Source organism: Tiliqua scincoides, chromosome 1, assembly GCF_035046505.1.
Source record: "Tiliqua scincoides isolate rTilSci1 chromosome 1, rTilSci1.hap2, whole genome shotgun sequence".
NCBI lineage: Eukaryota > Metazoa > Chordata > Lepidosauria > Squamata > Scincidae > Tiliqua > Tiliqua scincoides.
The window spans coordinates 279966583-279985648 of record NC_089821.1 but is presented as its reverse complement, the minus strand read 5'-3'; the positions used below and the strand labels follow the sequence as shown (position 1 = coordinate 279985648).

At 43.8% G+C, this 19066-nt stretch overlaps 1 protein-coding gene across 1 annotated transcript in view; it reads left to right on the top strand.

Annotated features, from left to right (window-relative positions):
- EPHX2 (epoxide hydrolase 2) overlaps positions 1-19066 on the top strand; it is a 63839-nt gene that overhangs the window by 19865 nt on the left and 24908 nt on the right. The window contains exons 6-10 of the mRNA XM_066611983.1: positions 1155-1229; positions 3991-4086; positions 6981-7059; positions 8876-8910; positions 9841-9867. Of these exons, the coding sequence (XP_066468080.1) occupies positions 1155-1229; positions 3991-4086; positions 6981-7059; positions 8876-8910; positions 9841-9867 (312 nt within the window). The remainder of the gene's footprint in view (positions 1-1154; positions 1230-3990; positions 4087-6980; positions 7060-8875; positions 8911-9840; positions 9868-19066) is intronic.

Here is a 19066-nt window from a genome sequence, read left to right as displayed (position 1 = left end):
TGGGAAGAGGTTAATTGGTAGGGTACCCTAGAGATGCGAAGAGGGATGCTGCAGCAGCAGCTTCGAGGGCTGTCTGGGGCTGCTGATTCCAGCATTGTTGGGCTTGTTAACCTTGCAAATGTTCCACAGACCTCTGTGGCTGGCTGACTTAAGCCCAACAGGATCCCGTTTCTCTGTTCCAGAGTGAAGTGATTCTCGGTAGTCCTTCTGCAGCTTATAGCCTAATGAGTTGCAGCCTTCACCCCTCTGCAAAAGATAGCTCACGTACCAGCTGATTCTTTGAAAGTGGATCCTCTCTGTCTCCCTGGAAGATGGTTTCCACCTTCTGCTCTCTGGAGAGGCCTCATGTGTTGTTAATGGTTCACTCAGCAGTGTAAGAATCTGCTTTTCTGCAGTGAGCTAGAGTTATACTTTTGCACTTGGTAAAATGCTTGGATTTGTGCTACATTCTAAGAAATACAAAGGACACCTTAGAATGGCAAGAATCTGTTTCAAAGACAGAAACTTAAACCTTTGGATCATCTTATTGCAGTTTTATCCCAAAGAAGGGAATTTTTACCTGCATTTGAGCAGAAATCTGAATCTCACCCCCCCTCTTTTCCGAGATTTGATAATTTTGTAGGTATTGGAAAAACCTGTGTCTGCAAAAAGCTCCTGTGTGGGGGGAGTAGAGATGATGAATGCCTACCCTCCCTGATATATTTAAAATGTATTTTAAACCCATCTCAACACCTGCTTATGGATTCTTGCCCATTCTCCCCCCCTCCCCAGTCCTTTCCTGTGGCCCATCCCTTGCTAATACTTTTGGTTTTTTGCAGTGGGCGGTCCCCCTTCATTTCAAATTCTACAAAGGTCTCTGCACTAAATTCAGATTGAAAGCATGCAAATTGATAACTTGGGTAAAGTAATCAAAACTGCCACATTGTCATTAATTCCCAGAACTCTCGGTTTAATAGGCTGTGAAAGGCCTTTACTTGAGAAAATGCTGCTAGTTTGAGTAGATGATGCTGGACTAGCTGGACCAATGACCGTTAAGGCAAGGTATAATTGCAGAGTCATAATTCAGGGCAGTGGGAGTCGTCAGCTCTGTTGTAGTAACTCTTGTCTGTCTCCCTGAGCACCATAAGCACCTTTTAAAATTATCTCTCACACAGCTTCTTGACCAGGAAGAAACCCTGCCACCTGCCTGTGAACCAGAGAGTGTGACCCATGGCTATGTGACAGTAAAGGTAGGAGCAGTTAGGCTACACATCACGATAGCGCAACTTAACAGCTTTCTAAGGAAGCAAGATACTGCTGAGGAGGTTTTAGAATGAGTTTAGGATATCCTATCTGATGGGCTTAATTCAGTTCAGTTGCTCATGTGTACTTCTGGTGGTTAAAGAGATGTGAGCCGTGGACTTTTCTCCCTCACCTGCCATTTTCCAAAGTTTAATTTGGAGTGGGGAATGACTGTAGACAAGTTCTAACTTCAAGGAACATGCCCTGCAGTAACAACCCATGGTATTTACAATGCCAAATGCAATGTGTGGGATCTGGCTCTGGATTAAATGGGTAATCTTTATAGTTCAATTGCTCGCATGCACACACTTGTGCATGTGATGCTTGCCTCAGATTTAGATCTGCAATTTAGGTGTGAGACCAGAGTAGCCTTTTCAAGGTGTGTATCTCCTATGAATAGTGAGTGCTGCTTGGCGTGACAATTCGGAGTCTTCAGAGCATGGTGACCTGCCTTCACATGGGGGCAAATGATCTGGGCAGAGTTCCTTGTGCTGCTCTTGCAGCCTAAACTGTTTGGACCCTACGTGCATTAGACAAGCCTATTTCCTCCCTTCAGTTCCTTTGTGATCTGTGATATTAGAGTGTCATCTATGTGCCATGTTCCAAGATCTCCTGTCACATAGGTTCCATGACCAAAGAACTTTCTGGAACTAGAGGCTTCATCAAAGACCATTACAGTTTGGGACCAAGTTATCTGAGAGACTGCCTTATCCCATACATTCTGGCTCTCCCTCTTAGGTTCTCTGAGGGGGTTCTCCAGCATTTACTGAGTAAAACAATAAATGCCAGATTTACTGAGACCCTGGCTGTATTTACTGGTAAATCTTGAGACCCTCAGATTTACTGAAACTCCTGCCTGGGCAGGAGGTCTGGCTCAGTTGGTAGAGCTGCCACCTTGTATGCCTGAAGATCTGAGCCTGCCAGTTTGAAACAACCGGAAGTATCTGAGAACTGACAACACACTTATATACTGATGAGCTGACCCGTGGCGGCAGAGAAGAATTGCTGTCAAGTGGAGTGTGGGAGGTGAAGTGGCCAGAGAGAGGCCAGACCGGGAAGGAATCCAGCTGGAATGAGGAGTACTACAAATGATTAGAACTGTTCAATTGTAAAAATCCCTACGGGGGTTTAGAATAGCCTGCCTATGTAAACCGCCTTGGTTTAAAGTTGAAGGAGAAGTCTGACAACCAAGGAAGGTGGTATATAAATACCTGTATTATTATTGTTATTATTAGGTTGGCAGGTCATAAATTGTAACAGTTTAACTCCATAATCTCTTATTTTGCAATGTGATGGCTTCAAATTGATTGTAAAAACTGACAGAGTTCTGGAGGCCGTGGCTATATATTTTTCTAAGTATATGTATTTAACTTAAAACGAATTTTTCCCAGTATGCTAGTTGTATGCCCTAAGATCACCTTGTTCATAACTTTAATCATATTGCCCACTGAGAGAATGAATTTTAGCCAAATGTTCTATGTGCATGAATATTGGACTGAAAAGCATTTTTTTAAATGATAAACTTTAGGTTGATGAGGCTCAAAATGTGAACTATTTTGGTGGTTTTGACTTGCCAGTCAACCCCCCCCCCCCCAACCCAAGTCAACCCGCTCCCCAACCCAAGTCAGGTAAATCCAGAACTCATTAGAACTTGGGCTTGGCTGGATATAGGCTCATTGTGGGCTCCTTCCCATTCTGGGTTTCATTGATCTCAAGGCATCCCTTGTGTTGTTTTTCCTTTTATGGAGATGAGGATTGTTGATGGACTTATTGATTCCTACCTAGGTTTTTTGATGGGCCTTGCATTGATAAGTCTCTCTTATAGTTGAGCACTATGAGGAGCAGCTTAAAAGTCATGATCCAAATTGACTTGACACTTCTTTTGAAAAATCAGTTACACACCATCCTTTTTAGCACAGAAGTCTTTGGAAACTCCCAGTGTGCCCATGGTTTAGTTCATTCTTTTTTTTCTCCTCCTCCAAGATAAGCAATTGGGGTGTACATAAATGCAGAAGTGTAGCACCCATCCTCTGGCAGGGGACGGGGCCATAGTATACTCCAAAGTCCCAGGTTAACTCTGACATTTCCAGGCAGGGCTGAGACTGACCCCTGTATCTAACTTAGAGAGGTGCTGTCAGACTGTGGAGACAGAATTGCCCTAGATAGGCCAATGGACTGACCTTGAATAAGGTAGTTCATGTGTTCCTTCCCCAATCATATTCCTGACAAGTCTAGTTTCTTCTGCTGGACTCTCTACAGCTACTGCAGGGAGGGGCTTTCTCATGCCTCAGAAGATTTTTCTCAGTGTCTCACTTATCACACTTTGATTTTGAACTGGTTATTGCTTTCTTTGTTCAGAGGCTGAGTTCTAGTTCACTGGAGAGAAAAGAAAACGCCCACCTCCCCCTCACCTAGGCCAGTTCTTTGTTTGAATTCTGTTCATCTCTTTCTCTGTGTAGGACTGTGACACAAATGTTAGGTTTTTTTACATGAGATAATTGGGCACCAGGACGCAGGTTGTATCTTACCTTGTGTGCTCCCTGAAGTATTTGGTGGACCACTGTGAGATAGAGGAAGCTGGACTAGATGGGCCTTTGGCCTGATCCAGTGGGGCTCTTCTTATGTTCTTAATTCATAATTGTACTGTACCTGAGACCCAGAAATGTTATTGCTGCTAGTTCTGTTGTGACTCAAGTCTTATGTCTCTAGCCTGGAACGCAGCTGCACTATGTTGAGATGGGGAGTGGCCCAGTTGTATGCCTTTGTCATGGCTTCCCAGAATCCTGGCTTTCTTGGCGGTACCAGGTATGGCAGATTTCATCTACATAAGGAAGAGGGTGGTGTTTGTTGTGCACACTGATTTTATAGTACCATTGGTATGTGCTAGGTCACTGTTTCTCAAAATGTGGTTCAGGGTCCACTAGGAACTGAGAAGGGGAGGTCCAGGGGAACATGTGTCCCTAAGTAGCAGAGGGGTAGGGGCAGCATCCCCTCTCCACATCCACTGCCTCCCCCCCCCCAAGGTGTTCTGAGTGTCGGAGAGGCTGCAGACAGCATCCTGAGCCCTCAGAAAGTCTCTGGAGGGCCTTTAAAGGGCTGAAAACTGGAAGTGATGTTTAAGGGTCCTCCTGAGTCTTAGAACACCTTCTGAGGTCAAGGAAGGTCATGTGTGGCCTCTCTAGCCCTCAGAATGCCTCCAGGGGGTGAGCAGGCAGGAGGGTAAGCAGCCCTGGAGGTGTGCCCCCAGGCACTGCAGTGGCTAGGACCGACACTGTTCTCCACTAAACTCCTTTTGTAATTCCCTTTCTTTTGTCTGCCTATTTAAATTGCAAGCCTGGGGTTTTATTGTGCGCTGTACCAGGCTTAGTTTTAGACAGTTGATACATAGAGGTGTGATCCCCCCCCCCCATGGTAGTGAAATAAAAACACATAACACAACTTTCTGCATCTCTCATTTTTGAAAGAAAAAATAAATACATAATGGGCTGGGCTGGGGGTGCATGGGTAATAATTGTGGCTGCAGCTGCTGACACTATGCCACATATTGCCTACCTAGTACACTTCTAAAGTGATTATAAATTAGAATAAATTATAAAAATGCACCCTTGGAATAAAAACATGCAGTTCTGCTTTCTGCACTTTTCCGCCTTAATACATCATAGATAAGTTGGCTGCCTCAGCAGAAATGGCTATACAATATTTAGTTTGTTTCAGATTCTTTTTGCCAGCTTCAGCTGGTGCCCCAAAGCACCCATATCTGTGTCAGGCAACTCTGGCTCCAGTGGTTCATGCCTTGGTGACATCAAGATTAGACTATTGTAACATGCTCTACATGGGGCTGCCCTTGAAGATAGTCCAAAAGTTGCAGCTAGTGTTGCAGAATGCAGCAGCTCATGTGGTTGCTGGAGGCTGGCAGTTCAACTCCAGTGAACGGCTGTTTTGACAGCTACACTGGTTGATTTTGTTCACTCCCAGGCCCAATTCAGGACTGGACCTTTAAAGCCCTTTACACCTTGGGGACCAGTGTATTTGAGACCACCTTATTCTGTATAATCCAGCCTGCCCTCTTCAGTCAGATGAAGATGTGACTTTTTGGATGTGCCACCATAGAGAGAGATTGGGGGGTGGGGTGGTGGTAGCCAGAAATAGGGCCTTCTCAGTAGTGATGCCTGTCCTGTGGAATTCCCTCCCCTTTCAGTTGAAAACTGCTCCTTCTTTGGGCCTTGCTGAAGGCTTCTAAAGACCTTTATTTAAAAAGCCTTCTGATCCCAGTAGGGCTTTCAAGGGTATGTTTGCTGGTGCAGGCTGGTGCTTGGTGGTTTTTATTAATGTTTTTAGACCGATGGTTTCTATAGCTACTGCTTACTGCTGGCTGTTTTTTAATATTGTGTTTATGTATTGTGTGTGCGTGTGATATATTAATACATTGTGAGTTGCCTCTTGTGGAGAAAAGCGGAATGTAAATTGAATAAATACCGTATATACTCGCCTACAGGTCGAAAAACTTATGCTTAAAAATGGAGCCTGATATCCTGGGTCGACTTATACCCGGGTCAATGCAGTGAATGAGGCAAGGGCCTCTAGGAGCTTCTGGGAAGCTTCTGGAGGCTCAGCAGCTGTCTGGTGAAGTGAAGGGTGTGTGGAAATGGGCTGAGAAGCAGGAAGCAGGTGGAGAAAAAGGAGAATTTTTACCAGTAATTACAGTATTCAGAGGTAACCATTTTAGCCTCTTCTCCATACAGGAAGAGAAGTGAAGGCACTTCTGGGAACTGTAGTCTGTATGGGCTACTGCTATAGAATGCAGCACATGCTCCCACAAAGCTTCCCCACAATTCCCAGAAGCCCCTTTGTCTCCCTTCCAGTTTGGAGAAGAAGGGAAATGCCCCCTTTTCTTCTTTTGCTGCTGCTCAGAACATTCCTGGCAAGTCATTTGCAAAGAATTTCACACACCCCACCCAAGTTTAGGGATCTGGTTTTTAAAACCCCAGGATGTGATCCTCAGTTCCATCTGAAACGAAGTCCCAGGCTGCAGTGCACCATTACTTAAGAGTAACACCCACGGAAAGCAGTGGGTCTGCTTCTGAGTAAATAGGGTTGCAACTGTGCGCAGCTCAGTCCTTGTTGCTTGTCTCCCTGCAGTGAACTGAACTGCACACTCCCAATTGGATGTTTTATGTTGCATGTTATATGTAGAGCCTCTGGCTTAACACACCAGGCACCTTAAAGAAGGATTTGACTAATGGTTCTACTGGTATGTTGTTTACAGGCACAACACTTACTCTGACAGTGTTTACACAAATGTTGTGAAGAACAGAATTTTAAGTTAATGAACAAAAATGCATCTTATGATCTTTTTCAGGATCTGGCCTCGGGTAAAATCAGGCAAAATTATAGTCAGACCCCCCTAAGTTTAACCCCCGACTTATCTGAGGGTCATAGAAAATTCCGTGATTTTGGGGCTCAAAACCTGCCCTCGACTTATCTGTGAGATCGACTTATGGGCGAGGGTCTGCGGTGATCTCCTCTTAGCGATGCAAACAAGCAGAGTATGTTAATGACAGAGACAGAGCAATTGGAAGAAAGGCAGAGGTTCATAGTGTGGGGACAAATTGGGGATGACGTGAAGAGAGAACAAATATTTCAATAACCCACATGAATTCCCCCTTTCTTCCACCTCACTCTGTTATTTTTACACCTAGATCCCTGCACTGGCTGATGCTGGCTTCCGTGTCCTTGCCTTGGAAATGAAAGGCTATGGAGACTCCACAGCTCCACCAGGTGAACTGGTGTTTGATTCTTAAAACAAATTTGAGCAGGCTCACATATGAAGCTGCCCTGTACTCGGTCATCCTTGACCCGTATGGTCCAGATTTGTCCACTCTGTCCTATTGAAGCCTCTGTTTCCTCTTGTTAATTTGCAACTTTTCTTCCCATCTGAGGCAATAGTGCCCATTGTGCACATTGGTAATCTAGACAGCAGAAAAAGAAAGCCAGCCTGATCTACGTTGCTCTGCATCTTGGCTTAGCTAGTATGAGATAAAGAGGCAGAATTGGAAAGTGCCTCTTCAACCTGAGGTACAGTAGTTATCTGCTATGAGCCAATAGGATAAGCGGGGCGGGGCTGTAGCATTCAGACATATCACAATAAGAGGAAGGCCGTCTTAGCTGCAGCTAGCAGACTCCCAAGTGTTAGCAGCATTTGCTTCCTTCCTCAGAGAGAAGAGCCTGATACTGAGTTTCTCTTTGCAGCTAGGGAGGATGCAGGTAGTTCCACTCCAGGTACTTGGACCTTGTTCTGCTGTTGTGTGCAAGGCTGAAGAGTCTGCTGCTGCCAATGTCAGAGAGCTGAGCTGCAGTGAACCTAGAATGTTTGGAGCTCAGGGGCAGGCAGTTTTACCTTCTGAGCCAACCTTACAATACTAATCCAAAATGTGCTTCTCTGAGATTTCTTCCTGGCTTCAACCTTTTGCAAGACCAGTGTGAAGGATCTTCAGGGTGCACTGAGCATATGAAACGTGCATTGATCTTCTTAAAACGGTTGTCAGAGAAGTCTGAGTATATGTGTAACTAGGTCATTTTGGATGTGCTTCCTTTGCTAGATGAGGCTAATAGGCCTCAGGTGGGCAGAATAAAAAGATGGGGAAGTAGTAGACTAGGGGAAGGTGTTTAAGTGAAGCATCCCTTGTAACACTTGAAATTTCTGTGTCTGGGACAAATGATAAATTACGTGCGTATGTATAAGAGAAAAAGAAAAGCCCTGACAGTTACCTCTTTTTTCAAGAAAAAAGAAAATCAACCCTGATTGACACTTGTTTGAAGGGGGAAAGAGGGGTTCTGTAACTGGTTCTCTGCGAGTGACTTCTGCTCTGAAGTCCCCATGGATTTCAGATACATACTTGCAATCCCTTGTCTTGAAACCCATTCAGGGTTAAGAATCTTTGGAGTTGAATGGACTCTGAGTAAAGAAGTCGCAAGTGGAAAAACAACTGGCAGGAAAAGAGTTCTGAGCAGCTTTTTTACCAAACAGATCACATCCTCAGGAAACCGTGCTTCATTTATTTTTTAAAAAGTTGCAGTTTGCTAACATGCACTTGTGTGTAATGTTGATTGATGAAGAGGGAAACCTGGGAAGCTGGATGTTTAATTATTTGAGATTATTTTATGCCACTTTAGAGCTTCTGGAAAAGCAGCCACTTTCTCTCATAGGAAAGCTGCCAAAGGTATGTAGCTTAGAGTGCTAGAAAGATCCAGTACAAGTGCAGGATTCACTTTATGGAGGTCAGCCCTATCAAGGGTTATTAGTCATATTAGCTATTAGAAGAAATTTGCATTTTGTATCCCTTCTTACCTTTGAGGTGCACCAGAGCATCAAACCTCTCCAGCATGATCACACTCCCTTCCTGTGTTGTTACATAGAAAAAGAAGCCATTTTTTTACGTGTAGTTGAAGAACACAAACCCAGCTATGTAATAAAATTCTTGCCAGGACTGGAAGGTGCAGTGTTCATAAGGAGAGATGTCTGGCAGCACTTGAACACTTAAAAATAAATTCAAAGGCACTAAAATGGCTTAAATTATTCATTTTGTTGTTTCAGACATAGAAGAATATTCCCAGGAAGAAATATGCAAGGTAGGCCATGGCATTCAGGAGCAAATCTCTGTATTGTATACCTTAGACATTTCCTCAAAACACACAAAATTAGAGTCTGTCTTTTCAAGTTGGGGAATGTTACTAACCTGGAAAAAGGAAGGTTTAAGGGTATGCAAGTGAATTTTAGATATAAAGAAGCTAGTGGACAGTTGAACATCTGCCCACTGTTTGGTGAGGATGCTGTTGGGTGAATCCCCAGGATGCGTTGCGACAGAATGTTCCCCCATATTTCTGTATCCATTAAGGAGGGGAATATTCCAATTTCTGTGTGTTACTGACCTGTACTGTTGCGGTGTTAATTCCCATTGTAAATTAACCTACAAGCTAAGTGTTGAACTGAAGAGCAGAATACAATTTCTAAAACAAATAGACTAGTGTGGCTCTGTGAAAGAATCCTTCCTATCACAAAATTGGCGATTAGTTATAGAATGCTAGAATTAGATGGGATTTTGCAGGTTATCTAGTCCAACCCCCTGTTCAGCATAAGCAACTACAGCATCCCTGACAGGTGGCTATCCGACCTCTGCTAGAAAACCCCCAATGAGTGAGAGCTCCGAACTGCATGAAGCAGACTGTTCTCATGCTGGGCAGCTCTTACAGTTAGGAAATGCTTCTTCGTGTCTAGTCTAAATCTAGGCAGACAATGAGCAAAATGCATCTCCACTGCAGAGCCCTCTCTGGGGAAATAGAATCAGCAATGTTTGCTTAGCCCAGCATAGTGTTCTACTAATTTTGATTTTTCCCGTGCTTGTATGCAAATAATACCATGTGTGTGTTGCAGTGTAAATCCAGCAGCTTTGATGCTGTTTGAAGTCTGTATCTACCTACATGAAAACAGCTAGTGTTGATGCAGTAGCGGCTGAGAAATTAAGAGGCTGCTGATAATGCTCATCAATGTTCTTTCCTTAGGATCTATCAGTCTTCCTGGACAAAATGGTAAGATTTTAATATGTTGAAATTTTTTTTGAGTTCTGAACATGATATATCCATGTAGTCTTTGTCAAGGTCCATGGTGCTTATCTGACTCATCCCAACTCTACTGGCTGCATGCAACCCCTCTTACTTCCCCCACCCCCATGGCAGAATGGTGGCTACCATTTTGACTAGCATGGCTTGCATAGTCTACAGAGCCCTGTGGTCAAAGTAGGGTGTCCCAATCTCTTGTGGACTTTTAGGGTGAGATACTTTGCCCAGGTTTCTGATTAGGTACCAAAGTCTCGATCCTTGAGAAAAGAAGATTCCTGTTAACTAGTTGTGAAATTTGATGCCCCATGTTTCATGGCATTGTGGGAAGAAATCAGGCTTATGGGAACTTTTTTCAACTAGAGCCCCAAAATCCACCAGTGGAAGCCAGGTGTAACATGATGGCCAGGGCCCAAGACCTCTGAAGATGGCTTGTCAAATGCTGGCCTCCCTTACGCAATGATGTGGCAGCCTGTGCCCCTCTCACTTTCCAATGTTCTACCTCACCACTCTCCTCTCCTTCAAATTTTCTCCTCTTTGTCCCTCTCTTCTATTTCTAATCCTGGGAGTGGGAACGGAAGCAGTAGTAGAGACAAGTAAGAGGTCAAAGATTAACACCCCCCACCAATCAGTTGCCTGAGGCAACAGCTTCAGTTGGCCTCATGGATGGGCCACAGCCCATTACCCAATGAGCCCAACACTGGGATGATGTGCATATACAAGTGCAAAGGTACTTTTCAAATGGCTACAGATCAGGGGTTCGTTCTTCTACCTTTAACCATTTGTCATGTTGCCCCTTATTTTCTGATGATTGTCTAGGAGGAAATGTTAAATGAGATGCAAATGCTATTGAAATTCAGCTGTAGGCCTTGTGTGCTGGCAGGGAAATTAATAGTGAAGGAAGCTCCTCAGTGACTTGCCAAGTGAAGTGAAGGCTTTAATCAGTTATATCGCTTGACTAAGGAATTGTCTTTTTGTTCTGTTAAATATCTGAGACTGCCTCCATCAAGAAGCTGATGCTTAGGTTTTGGTGATAGGAGAGCCAACCCAAAAGCATGCACATGCTCTGCCATTGTTCTCTTGTAACTTACCCCTAGACCTGCATTCAGATTACAAACTTTAAAGTTATCTAAGGTTCCCTTTGACTGGGGGTGGGGGGCAGGGTCTGTGCTTATGACCACCTTAACCTGTTGCTTTTGGAGTACTTTGATTTCCAGCAAGCTAGCATGTGTGTTGCATCTCTACCCTGAAACCTATGCATCTCTACCCTGAAATCAGCTTCACAGCTTCTGGTCTGGATGCCACCTTGCAGAGTCTCTGGGCTGGTGGTGCTTCAGCTATGGCAAAGACTTGTCTGTGGGTGGCCTGTTTTGTACTGCTTAAGTCCCTTCTTTATTCTTCCAGGGTTTCAACACCTCATTCTTGTTTATGTACACTCTCATGAGCTTTTAAAGTAAAATTGAATATTGAGAAGCACAAAGGAAACTATGCTGGAAACTGGATCCAGCAATTAGGAAGAAAATGATCACAAAAGCTTCACCTACTAATAGCTAATTCAGCTGAACCAGATGCTTTGTCACCTCTCCTTTCCTGCAGTGCCTTCCTCCAGTCAACCTGAGGTGATTCTGGAGGAAAGTGTAGCAAGGTCTGTCTCTTGCCCTGCCTCTGCCTTTTACATTATTCCTTTTTTCTGTATATCTTTGAATCACGTCTTCAGTTACCTTTGATAAAGTCACTGTAAGGTTATTTTTACCACATTTCTACATGAGTGTATGTGGCCAGAGCAGGTAATTCAGCTATTTTTACCCCATGAAGAACAAGTAGTAATCTCTAGGTAATTTAGGATGTTGATCAAGCTGGTTGTACATTTTATTTCATCCAAGAATGATGTGTGTTTGCTGATGAGCAGATTAATTATCTGGTTCCCTTCTGGTTGTAAAACACCAATCCTGCTTCACTGACCTTTTCCAACACAATAGCCTCTCTTTTGATAGACGACCAGGTCTCAAACTGAGAGCCCAGAAGAGAGGTCACCAGATCATCATCTCGTATGTTAAAGAACAATTCTTCTTCTTAACCTCACTGGGGCCATTAATCTGTCTTGACAACATAATTAGGGTTGTAGTTCAGAGTACCTGCTCCATTGGAAGGATGAAATCGATTCAGGATTTATTAAAATGAGATAGGTGTGTAGAGAAAGAGAGAATGTTTGAAGTGTTGGCGGGTGGTACAACGCTGAAATGTTGGTGTCAGCAAGTTCTACCTATTTTCCCCTCTTTGAAGCTTAAAATATTGCAAAAGAGTTAAACGCCTTTTTGAAGTACCGTTCCAGCAAAAGTTCTGTTCTTGATTCCAAGTGGTAAAAACCAAAATGGATAGCGAAGCACTCCAAACTGGGTGAATGAGAAAGCAAATGGCAAATGAGCTTCAGTATAAATTAGTGTAATTGGTATAAAGTGATTTGACTAGCAGATTTAAAATGTGCACAAGTATCAAATTCTCATTTCTCACTCACACTTTCCTCTGCCTTCGTGGAATACTCTAGTCATGGCACAGAATCCTGCCTTCTGTGTCCCAGATTCTGTCCCCCTGTGATGGAAAACATTCCTTGTCATCTGTCTGTGCGCTCCCTTGTGAAGGTCAGTAGCTGTTTGGTGTCCTATGAAGAATGAGATTTTGCTGGCATTAATTTGTGTTGAGAAGTGAAAGTTCAGCAGTTGATGGAGCAAGGATTTGGAGATGACTGTTCTATTGAGTAGTGGTGGAGTGTGGGGTAATGGCAGTAATAACATTAATGAATGCAAATGAACACAGAGCAGACTGCATTTTCAGTGTTTAATTCATGCAGTGGCTCTGATGTGACCTTGGAAAATTGTTTCACTGCTCTTTGGCTTACTGGGGAGTGTCTGTGGGGTAGGGGACTCTGCTGCTCCGGCTGCTGTCTTTACTGACAAGCAAAGCTGTGTGTAGATCTGGATGTATATAAACCAGATCCCAGTGGTTTATATCTTATATCTGTCACTTCACCAGCACTGTCTGTTCTAGTGGCTGTCTGCTGCTATTCCTTGGCATCTTTTTAGATTGTGAGCCCTTTTGGGACAGGGAGCCATTTAGTTATTTGATTTTTCTCTGTAAACCGCTTTGTGAACTTTTAGTTGAAAAGCGGTATATAAATACTGTTAATAACAATAATAATAATTCAATGTGACCAAGATGAAAGGGCAACAATATACTGATATGGGGAGGTTGATTTTTCAGAAACTGGGGTCACTTGAGAGTAAGCCGGTTAGTTGTCCTCCTTCTGTCCAGAAGTGCATCCCCATCTCTGGTGGCAGCAACACTACCCCAGGAATCAGACCAGGGCTTAGTGAGGACAGCCAAGACAGATCATCAGTCTTCCTTTGAGTGTGTTACACAGGCTTTGCACCTGTCTCCCCATTGACCCAGGTGCTTATGGGACTTCTCCAGGTTTGATTAAAACCTAAATCCAGTGCTGTACCCAGTGCTTCTGGCAGCCAGGGCAACGCCTGATGCCATGCAGCATCATGATGTCATCAGTGTGCTAGGAATTTCTGAGAGGCTAGGCTGCCGAGAGGGTGCTTGTGCCTCAACTGCTTCCCCAACAGGGAAGCAGTTGGAGCGCATGCACTGGTGCCCCTCCCCCTTGACGGTGCCCATGGCATGCACCATATTATGCTGCAGGGATGGTATGCCTCTGGCTAAACTAGAGGATGGTTTGAGCGACTTTTTATGTTCATCACTTCTTTGAGAAGAGCATTACAAGTTCATTCCTGGGCCTGAACATAGCAACCTGTGCCTGAGCAATAGGAAACCTTGGGACCTGTAGGGTGGAGGGCAAGCCGGTACAGATGCAGAGAGGTGAGTGAAGGAGTCTGTGTTGGGGCTTCTGGGTTACAGGGACAAGAATCGGGAGCTCTAGGAAGCTGGGTGGGCAGCCCTTCAGCATTCAACCTCAGGTGGCAGGAAATCGGAAGCTTACCTTGGAAATCAAACTCTTTAGATTATATCAGATGCTCCACTTCACCAGCCCAACCTTATTGAGTCAAATGGTATGTTCTAAATGGAGATGCACCATAGATGGCTATAAAGGCATTGTTTTATCAGTTCCTTTGACTCAGTAAGGTAACCTCTGCCCAGTCTTCTTCCTTTGTCCCTACTTCAGAATCACATCATGCTTTTCAGAGAAGAGCTTCTTGCATGAAGTCAGACCCCCTGTACATTACGGAAGTCAAGGTAAATTGGCCAGAGATCAGTGCCAAATTGACTTCATACTGGAGTACAGTGCACAAAGCAATATTAAGAACTTATTATCTAATCCTAAGAGTTGAGAAAATGTAAAGATTGCATAACTAAGAGTTGTTTGTTCTGCTTTGTGTTTTTTTTCTGTTCTAGCTTTGACTTGAATGGCTTCCTTCTTAATGCCTTACCCCCTGTCTAATGAGGGGTGACTGGTCGCATACATCACAAATTCACTTGTGTGTGTGTGTGTGTGTGTGTGTGTGTGTGTGTGTGTGTGTGTGTGTGTGTGTGTGTGTGTGTGCGTGTGCGCGCGCGCTCATCTTGAACATATTTGGAAATGATTTTAGTCTTGGGCTATTCATAGAACAGAATGGACCATGTCACCTGAGGGGGCAGGTAGCTTTGGCTTTGAAGTATGCCCAAGATGTTGAAAAACTCCCACATTGAGAAGTAAGATAGGAGTGTGGAGAGCAAATTATAATGTTCCTTGCTCTGCTAAATAAGCTCTGGTCTGCATATACAGCAGAACAAGATAGCAGAATTAACTCTGCAGGGCAATTACCTGGCAATACCTCTTTCAAAATCACTCCCGTTCAAACTCCAGAAACCTCTTGAAAAGCGAAAAGCAAGCATAGTAGGGGAGAAATTATAGCCAGATCTTTGCTGTGTCAGTTTTTTACTTGCGGGATGGTTGTGTGTGTGAGTTTACATAGGGGAGAATTTGAAAATAGCACTCACTACCCTGTAATCTGTTTTATCGCAGTCCATTCTGCTGCATGTGCAGACTAGGGCTTAGCTAGCAGGACAAGAAGCACTACAATTTCCTCTTCACTTCTATCCTCTCTCTCAGGTTTGGGAATCTTTCTGCTTCTTTGGCATGCTTCAAAGCAGTCCGTGGCTGCTGACTCAGGCTTTGGCACAGTTCAGATGCCAATACAGCTTTTTTTCCCTCTTTCTGCCACTAAGATGTGTTTTAATTAACTTGGTTGTGATGTCAATATAAAGAATACAACAGATCTAAATGTTAAAGGCCAGCATCTTGAAATGTGTTTAAAGCAGTAAGAGAGGACATTTCAGAGCAACTGGGAAATCCCCAGTTCAAATTTCATGTTTGCCATGAATTCCTACTGGGTGAACTTAGGCAAGCCCCTCCGTCTCTGTCTTCCTTTGAAAACCCATACAGGAATATTACATTCCTTTCAGATTAGTATCTTGATATAATCTTTAAGCGTGAAGCACTTTGCATATCTGGACAGCATTACACAAACAATTTTATTAGATGTATCTTAAGAGAGCTGAATGTATTGCAAGAGTTGTTGAGCTGTGTATTTTCAGGGCCTTCCTGCCAATTAGATGTGGTAAGGCAGCTGCTCCAGGCAGCAAATTAGCAGGGGTACCACCCTGTACCTGCTGAGGTTCTTTACTGACCACCTGCTCCTTAACTGCTAGCAGTGGTAACATCAGCCGCTGCTGCCACCACCACCACTCTTCCCCTGTTCCCACCTCTCCTTCCTGCCAGTTGAAAAAGCAGATAATGGAAGCGTGGCAGAGCAGAGTGGTGGGTTAGAGCTCCCATCAACCAGTCTATCCCTCTTCACATTCTTGTTCTGCTTAATACCCTCTTCCTTTTCGAAAAGCAGAGCAACCAGTGGGAAGAGTAGTAGCAATGGCAGTGCAAGAGAGGGAAGGGTCAAGAGAGAAGCTGGTGGGGGGAGGGGAGAAAGTTGCCCTGGAGAGTTTGGTGTACTCTGCATGCCTGGAGGATGCAGAAGGATGCCCAGGTTGGGGGCATTAGTGTGCCAAATCAGGCATGGCAGGTTGGGAGTTGGGCTGGATCTGAGTCTTTGGAAAAAGCTTGACAAGTTGGACAGCCACATATGTGTCTGACCGTGGAGTAACTGTGTGCATAATTGGCACTCATGAACATCTTGAGATGCAGGCCAGTGGATGCTATAAGAAAAAACAGTTTTTTCTTTTTAGATATATTTTAAAAATATTAAAAAAAAATTGCAAATATAAAAGACTTGTCTGTGTTTCTCCTGATCTCCTGTTGTGCCTTGGATTTCAGCCTTACTTGGTTCAAATGTTGCCCCTGACCCCTTCATGCTTTATTTGCTTCTCTGGACAATGGCCATGTTCTGATCTGCACCATGCACCTGCCTCTAATCCATATGGATGGACAGCCAACTTTCCAGGAGCCTGATCCTGTTGAGGCCCAATAGCTTGCCTGATATAAGCTTATGGAAGTTACTGTGCTAGGCTAGTACCTCCCCCACACTACTGTATACTCAGAGGGCAACTTTTAGTACTGTACAGTTCAAAGGGCAGACTTTTTTTATAAGTAGGTGTTGCACTCATGCCTCATCATAAGCAGTAATTTGCAAACTGTGCACCATGGCAAACTCACAAAGGTGCTGTGGGATGTCCCTGGCAGCTTCTTCTTATTGGCTCTCTCCAAGGTGCCACGATATTGCACTATTCAAAATGGTGGTGTCCCAGAGAGCCAGGCAATGGCACTGTCTTGAAAGGGTGCCATGACCGCAGGGTGCCATGACCATAGTAAGTTTGGGAATTGCTGCTGTAGACAATGACTGCAGAGGAAGTGTATCTGTTACATCTGCACAGTCATTTGCTCTGATAGCCACCCATTTCAAAACTCCCCTTGCAGTTCTCTGCCCCCTTTCATTAGTGCCAATTACATCTAGCACCCCATCGTAGAACAAGGACATGTGAGGATAATGAGAGAATGCTCTTTTTTCCCTTGCTTATACAGTGGATGATAATTTCCCTTTATCTTACCTGCCTTTTTTTCTTTCTGCCACTCTTTTCCTCCTGCCCACTTTGTGCCCTGGCAAGAGCCAGCTTTAAATTTAATTAACTTGTGGATGCAAGGCTTTGAAAATGTAAGCACTCTGTAAGTACCAATGAGGAAGAATCGAGAAACCTGTTCACAGGGAGAAGAGTTTATCCTTTTTGCTTAATTTGCTTGCTGATTAAATTCCCCTTTCACCATCTGCTGCCCAGCAGTCATTATGGAGGGAGGTTAAGAAATTTGACCCTGATTCTGGGAGAGGAGTAATCTAGAACGAAACACCATTGGCAGTCTCTTAGCTTTACAAAAACCTACTTTTCTGGTGAGATACACAATTCTCAAAGCTACTGAACTTTTGTTTTAGATCAGGTATTTCTACCCTACTCTCACCTTGCAAGGTCTTAGAGGAACCAAGTGACACGAAGTAGATATCTGTGTTGTGTCCTTGTTAGACAACATTGCTCTCTTGGAAAACTTGCTTATCCTCTTCCTTGAGTGCATGCGTGCACATGTGTAAAATCCTACCTAGAAAAAATCTTTCCTCTGTGTTCAATTAGTCTGCTAATTAATGTAGTTGTTTATTTGCTTAGCTCCCAAAGATGGGCAAGCAAATCCCCTCTCCCTTTTAGGGAAATTCTCAGCTGTTTGCAAATACATTTGCAGGTCCTAATTAATAGAGTGTGTGATGCCTCTCTAGGGAGCTCTCCAGGGCTCTTTGAGGCCCCTTGTACATAAGCAAGAGCTATGCCTCTATTATTCTACAATCTATTTAGATTGTGTGCTGAGGTGTTCAAGGGACTGCCTCTTTATGCCTATTTCCTGCAATCCCTGGCTGCAGGACATTTGTATGTATGTGGAAATTTCTGCTTGTCAGAACAAGACCCAGCTGTGGGGGTTCTTGGACACTAGTCCTCCTTGGGTGATCAACTTTGTTTCTTTCTTATTACTATGCATTAAGTGCTTATTAATATTTATCTACCACTTTTTAACATTATATACTGTATGTCTCGATGTGGTAGAATTGAAGGCAATCAAAATGTGCGCTTAAAAAGTTCATGTGAGTAAATGGACCAAATGGATCTAAGCACACTTTCAGATAAAATTACATGCAAAACTAGAACAGATTACCCTAGTGCAGGGCTCAGTTGGGAGAAGTTGGTCCAGTTGGCTTAAAGCCAGCCCTTTCTGGAGATTTCCTGTTGTGCAAAGGTTCTGAAGCAGTGCATGTGATCTTTTTTTATTCTGTATTTGGGTTTGGTGCAGGCTAAATTGTGGGGATCAAATCCATTGATGAGAGTTGCTGTGGGAAGGGGATCAAACGATTATTTCCTTGTCCCTGTGATAATGGGACTTGACCTAGCACAGTTGTTTCCATCTTCCTGAACTTTTCCAGCATGCAATTTCAGAGTTAATAGGGGTGAGAGGCACATCAGTGTTCAGTGACACCTCTTGTCTACCCCATCCTGAAATGCAGAAATTGAGTATGTTGCCTAATTGATCCAGAGGCTAAACTACCACATGGAGAGCTCAAAGCTGATAAGAGAGCTTATTTCAGTCTTCCCTTGACAACACAGAAGCTCAGAGGAAATCTAATTAGCACTGCTTTTCAGCTGCTGCAGCTGCATTTGAAATGTTGTGAAAGGCTTATGAACTGTCACAGAAAGACAAACTCTCTTGAGTTTTAACTGCTCTGGATGTACTTCTGTTCTTTGTTGGATCATCCTTGTGGGTCGCCAGTCTGTACTCCAGTTCAAGGGGAGAGCCTGGTTTTAAAGGATGCTATCAACTACCTTTTCTTAAGCTGGAACTGTAAGAATCGGCCCATCAGCTCTGACTCCAGTTAGAAACTGCTGAATTAGAATTATTAGGAAATGTTACTCTTTGTTTTGGACTGAATACTTATCTCACAACTTAGTTTATCTAGGCAGACTGTGTAATGAAATTTATCACCTGTCATTATTAATGTCAATTATCATACGTATTGTATTGATTTACCTTTCTGTAAGGACAGTTGCCCACTGTGTTTCTTGTATTCCCTAGTCATTAAGTTCCTTCGTCCTTGGGTCTGGACCCATCTGTGCAGGCCATCATAGGGAACCA